The 6014-nt window shown below is 43.2% G+C and overlaps 1 protein-coding gene across 1 annotated transcript; it reads left to right on the top strand.

The window, feature by feature from the left end:
- Positions 1-3526: 3526 nt before the first annotated feature.
- Positions 3527-4798, top strand: XKR6 (XK, Kell blood group complex subunit-related family, member 6; the record flags this gene model as incomplete). The annotated part of the gene is made up of 1 exon (XM_010294632.1): positions 3527-4798. A coding segment is annotated over one exon (965 nt), but the record flags the coding sequence as incomplete, so codon positions are not given.
- Positions 4799-6014: the final 1216 nt, after the last annotated feature.

Below are 6014 nucleotides of genomic sequence, written 5' to 3' on the forward strand. Positions count from 1 at the left end.
CAGTGCATGGCAGGTATTTTCCACTCTCAAGACTAAGCACAGAGTGGGAGGTGTGGGAGTGGGTTTTTCGACGTGACTTCAGTTTTAAACCAACCCCAACCCTTTGACAAACAAACCTTGGAAGGGAGTTGAAACCCACTCATGCTAGACGGAGGTGCATCAGTCACCATGCACAAAAGTCAAAATCAAAATAAAAAAATACTTCCCATGTGATCCAATTTGCCAGGACTTTTTTGTCCTAGTTGTGATTGAAGAGATCTCTACAGTTTCTTTGAAATAAGGCCTGGAGAAGTGGAAAAGAAAAGAACGGTTATCCCAGAGTCTGTGAGAATTGTACATTGCATGAAGATGTCACAGGCTAGAAGTAACAGCAAAAGATGGGAATGAGAAACTCACGGTCAAGATGACAAAAGCCAAGATGTGCTTTGTCATTTAAGTCTGTATGAAATAGCCAGGGAATAATTTCTGTGGCAACACAGTAAGAAGTACTGGAGAAGTCTTTATATTGCTCTGTGGTTACTGTTGATGTCCACCTACTGATCGCAACCTCCCTTGACACCTAGGTTCAAATCCTGCTCATCACTAGGATGCCAAAATTCACATTCGCCAAGAGTGGTGAATTTTTAAACAATGACAGGAATATGTCAAAATGTCTAGAGATACCTCATTCTCCTCCTCAGATCTCCGTGCAAATGAGGAGGCAACCAACTGTTTTGTAAGGGTAGGACTCATCCCACCTGACTGCTGGTGTTCACAAGTCCCCACACTCCTCTGTCAAGGGATGGAGTCAGACACTTTGGGAGCATGAGTCAACCCCCCTTGTCCCACACATGGATCTTAGGACAGGGTGAATCACTTTCTGGGGGTGTCTGCCTCTCTCTGTTGACTGAAGGAGACATTCAGATGACTATCAGCAGGCATGGTACCGTGCAATATGGGTGACTCAACACACATACTCTTAGCCAGCTCCGTGCAATTTACAGCAAAGACTGTGATTAGTGTATGTTTCTGCACTGAAAATGTTGCAGTGAGAAAAGCCTTTATGTGTATACTGCGTTTTTGTTTCTGGTGTATTTTATTCCTCTCTCTATTCTAGAATAAATGAACCCAATAGAAACATATTTAAGCCAGTGTGACACATCTGTCTCTACTGGGTTGGCACTGCTTGAGTTTCAGTATACAGATACATCTAAAGCTGTACAAGTTTCTTGTATAACAGCACTAAAATAAGCCAATACATTACTTTTTTTTTTTCTGCTAATCCTGAAAAGTTTTTAAACTGAATAGCTAGAAGATTCTGTAACAAGCAGTACTTATACACATACCACCACTTACCTTAAGAATCGTGTGGCCTTGCTCAGCCTTCCAAAACTGTAACACATCTGGTAGGCTAAAAATAAATCTCATCTACATCTGTTTGGGGCTGAGGCTATTCACTTTCAGAAGTTTCCATCCATTAGAGTCCCCAAGTCCTATATGCAAGTGTGTTTCTTATCAACGATTGAGGACTTAGCGAAAATTGTGGTTTTCTTAAAGATGGTGGCCTAAAGCTTCCCTCTTTGATAAAGTCACTGATCTTATTGGTATATGGTTTGTTGCTTTTTAAAAATTCAGTCTGAAATGCTAATGCACATGTGAGCCTACAGCCAAGGTATTCAGAGAGACACTTGAGAGCTGGTGGAAAGGCCTATTTTGGTGGACCTGCAGACTGGGAGAATTTGAGTGAGGGGCAGAGATGGAGGTCTGCCATCCTTCCTGGCCACCTTCTCCATCACCCCTCCTCCAGACGTAGCTGGGCTGGAAGGGGAGAAATCTAACCCCACCGCACTGTGAGGTGGGCTCCTCAAAGAGAAGAAAAAGTCTCTAGTGAGGTCTGAAGAGCCGGTGGATCTTCCTCCTGCTCCCATAGGAGCCAGGTCCTTGTGGGCAGTGGAAAAGGTGAGAAGAAAAGAGGAGAAGAAGGAATTTAGTGTTTCCAGACAGTTTAGTTTTTAACCCTAAGCAGCTGAAGCAAGCTGCTCCTTGGGTTTTCTTAAAATAGTAAAAGCAAAATAGAGCTGGATCTATTTTCCAGTACGCTACACATCAGAGATGGAGGAGCGTTTGTTATTGTTTGTTTTGCTGGAGACTGTTAGCGTTTTTCCTTTAGATTTTATAGGTGGTGCTCCCAGAGAACTCTTTGGCAAAGGCCCAATCAAACTGTAGCTACCAAATTATTTATCTTCCCAAACATGGATCTTAGTCCATCTTCTGTTCCCTCACCTGTAGAGCAGTTGCCCAGTGAGCAGCAGTGGGAACAAAGGAATGAGATGCCATTGGCCTTTTCTTTTCCCAGCAATCTGTCAATTAATTTTTATTATGATCCTTTGCTCAATGAGTTGTTCAATTTACCCTTGTGATAATCAATGGTATTGTATTTTTAAAAGCTCCTGAAGTGTCATGAGGCACTATTTTACCCATTGGAGCAAATAAATAGTTTAAGTGTTGGTTGTGATAGGGAATAAGATCAGGCCCCTTTGGAATATCCTGGGCTGCCTGCCCCATGCCGGGGCACAGGGGGACGAGTTGGGAACCGAGGGTGACCCCAGCGCAAGCAATGCCCTCACTGATGGGAGCAGTGCCGCAGGGTCTGAGCGCACTGGGCAGAGCTGCACGCTGGCAATGGCTCCCTCAACAGTCCCAGGTAAAGCAAAGGATGGGCCAGATCCGAGGTCTCTTCAGGGGGTCCCACCAGGAGCAGAATGAGACAGGGCTGGAGGCAGGGCTGGAGACACAACTGCAACTTGCATCTGTGGTCCATCCAGGAGACTGAGCTGGAGATAAGCTACCTCCAATATAGGTCTTCTGTCCATCCTGGAAACAGGGCAGGGAGTTGCTGGAGGAATCAGATTCTTTGTTTTGGGACCATTTGGAGGGTATTGATGAGCCTTGATGTTCCTCATATTTATATATTCATCTCCATGGGACCTAAGGGTGACAAAAAACCTGACCAACTGCCTATTTTTCCCAAAGGCAAACGCAAGTGGGGATTCCTGATTAAAGCAAAATCAAGTACAAGTCAATGTGAATGTTGCTTGTATGAAAGTATTTTAAAATAAAAAAGATCCATGCGGTTACAGGGAATATAGATGTCCGGCTCTTGCAATGGTGCACTGCAAGACAGACCCCTTTCTACAGAAAGTAACCTTCATACTTGGGCTGCAGGGATTTAAAATTCTCAAATGTGAATCTAATCAGGATGAGGACAGAAGCTGTTCCCTGTAAGAGCAGGACTGGGGTGGGGTGGCAAAGCCAACAGCTCAGGAATACAAGCATAACGTGCTGTGTCAGAGAACTGAATACAGCATAATTTCCGATTCCCACACTGATATTTCTGTATTTCTCTCCCCTAGACTGTAAGGACAACCTGACGTGACTTGAACCTTTGGGCTACTGAGCCTGCCCCAGATGCAATAATTTAGTGAGCAGATGATGTTTTCAACCAAACCTCCTATCTAACTCAGTGGATCTGTGTGTCTTCCGGCAGGTGTGTCCTCTGTGGCCTCCCTGATGTCCCTGGCTTGGGTGCTAGCCTCCTATCACAAGCTTCTTCGGGACTCTAGGGACGACAAGAAGAGTATGAGCTACAGAGGGGCCCTCATCCATGTCTTCTGGCGCTTCTTCACCATCTCATCCCGAGTTATTTCTTTTGCTCTCTTTGCTTCCATCTTCCAGCTCTACTTTGGGATCTTTGTAGTGGTCCATTGGTGTGCCATGGCTTTCTGGATCATCCATGGTGGGACAGATTTCTGCATGTCTAAGTGGGAGGAGATCCTTTTCAACATGGTGGTAGGGATTGTGTACATTTTCTGCTGGTTTAATGTCAAGGAAGGGCGGACTCGATACAGAATGTTTGCGTATTACACGGTAGTCCTGACGGAGAACGCTGCCTTGACGCTCCTTTGGTATTTTTACAGAGATCCTGACACTACTGACTCATATGCCGTGCCAGCACTGTGTTGTGTCTTTCTTAGCTTTGCTGCTGGGATAGCTTTGATGCTGTTATATTATGGTGTGCTGCATCCCATGGGGCCAAGAGCTAAGATCTTTGCCAGCTCCTGTTGCGCCGAGCTGCTCTGGGGCATTCCTTTGCCCCCCGATGTTGAGCCCATGGCACCCCAAGCCCCTGGGTACCGGGGGGCCCAGGCTACGCCCACCAGAGCGGTCACGGAGCAACAGGAGGAACTCACAGCTGACACTTGCTTGCCCGTTTTCCAGGTGAGAGCAATGGTACCATCTACTCCATCTGGGCGACCCTACCCCCCCGAGGGGCCTCTCATTAAGATTGACATCCCAAGAAAAAGATACCCTGCATGGGATGCTCATTTTGTAGACAGGAGGTTAAGAAGAACTATCAACATCCTCCAGTATGTCACCCCCACAGCTGTAGGTATTAGGTATAGAGATGGACCTCTCTTATATGAGTTGCTACAATATGAATCTTCACTTTAAAAGCTCCTTAAAGCAAAAGTAAAAGAGGGGACCTTATTTTTGTTTACGGTAAACACAGATCATGAAACAAACACAAACCTTCAGATAAGCTTTCTTTCTGGTTGCTGTATGTATAAAAAAAAAAAAAAGATATTCTCTATGTTTTGTAAGTAAAAACAAAAAGAAAAACTTTTCTTTTGTTTTTTACACACAAGAAACAGTATTTCAACTTCCACACCTAGGATTCACAGGTGGAGAAGGAGGCATCTCCACATCAGTTTTATACCGTACACCAAGTGTAGAACATTATTTATGGGATTGGTGCTGATTGAAAAATAAAAAAACATACAAACAAACCTACAACTGCCTTATGCCCTTAGGTGCTGAGTTTCATTAAGTACTGTCACCTTTCTCATGCAAAACTCTTTGATGATTATATGCCAGGAAAAAAACAACCAACTGAAATACAAACCTTAAAATTAAAAAAAAAAAAAAAAAAAGAAAAGAAAAAAATTAACAACAACAAAAAGAGAGAAATGTATGAAAAAAAATGTTGTTGCTCTTATTGGATTTAGCCAAAAAACCCCAAATGTCTAAAGATTAGAAAGCAAAGCCAAGATATGCCCAATGGAGTTTGATTTTTCCAACAGCTGTAAGACAAAATCAGGTCTGTAACTCAATTTGGCAACGCATTTATAACACCATTTGGCCAAGCCTGCGAGCCTTGACCAAGTCATGTTATAAAGGCGATCCCACCACGTAACCGTTTTCCTCGTGTAAATGGGCCACGCGTAATGGTCGGTTTGCACCGAATTCATGCGGCGATACAGGATCTGATCTTGTTTTGAACAACTGCACACGCTAAAGCACCACTGACATCAGTGGAGTGAGTAACAACCATCTGAGCCCAGAATAAGGCCTGCCACCTTGATTTCTGGAAAATAAGAAATCTGCAAACTTTGAAATTCTATACCAAAAACCTTATACTAAAGTACATTTACGCATATCTAATAAATATTTCAGTAATAATAAAACTCAGCATAGTAGCAAAAAGCGAGTCAATTTAAAGGCACAATACTTGATCAGTGACTGGCAAAATAATTTGACCTACTGTATCATTTTAAGGCTGTGAAAGGCATACATGTATTATTTGTAATCTCGTGTAAGACCTGTCATGTCTCATTCAGTGCGAGCCTTAAAGTGATTGTAAAGCATCCTTCGTTCCATTTTGGGATTTTGGGGTTTTGATTTTTGTTTTGTTTTGTTTTTAAGGAAAACAAAACATGAAAATCGGGATAAAAAAAAAAACAAACAACAACAAAACAACCAACAAACTTCTTCAAACGGTAATAACCTGTAAACTGACTCACGTCTCGAGATGATTTGGTGCTTTGTATTTTTGTTGATGTTGTTGTTGTGATTTAGCTGAGAATTCTTCAACTCGGTACGTGTGGGGAACTGCTGATAAAAACTGTCTCGTGTCACCCTCTACTGTAAGTACATGGCGAGAAACACCACCCGAGGAAATTCAAGAGCGTAGCGAG

This window comes from Phaethon lepturus, unplaced genomic scaffold (genome assembly GCF_000687285.1).
Source record: "Phaethon lepturus isolate BGI_N335 unplaced genomic scaffold, ASM68728v1 scaffold48309, whole genome shotgun sequence".
In the NCBI taxonomy this organism is placed as follows: domain Eukaryota; kingdom Metazoa; phylum Chordata; class Aves; order Phaethontiformes; family Phaethontidae; genus Phaethon; species Phaethon lepturus.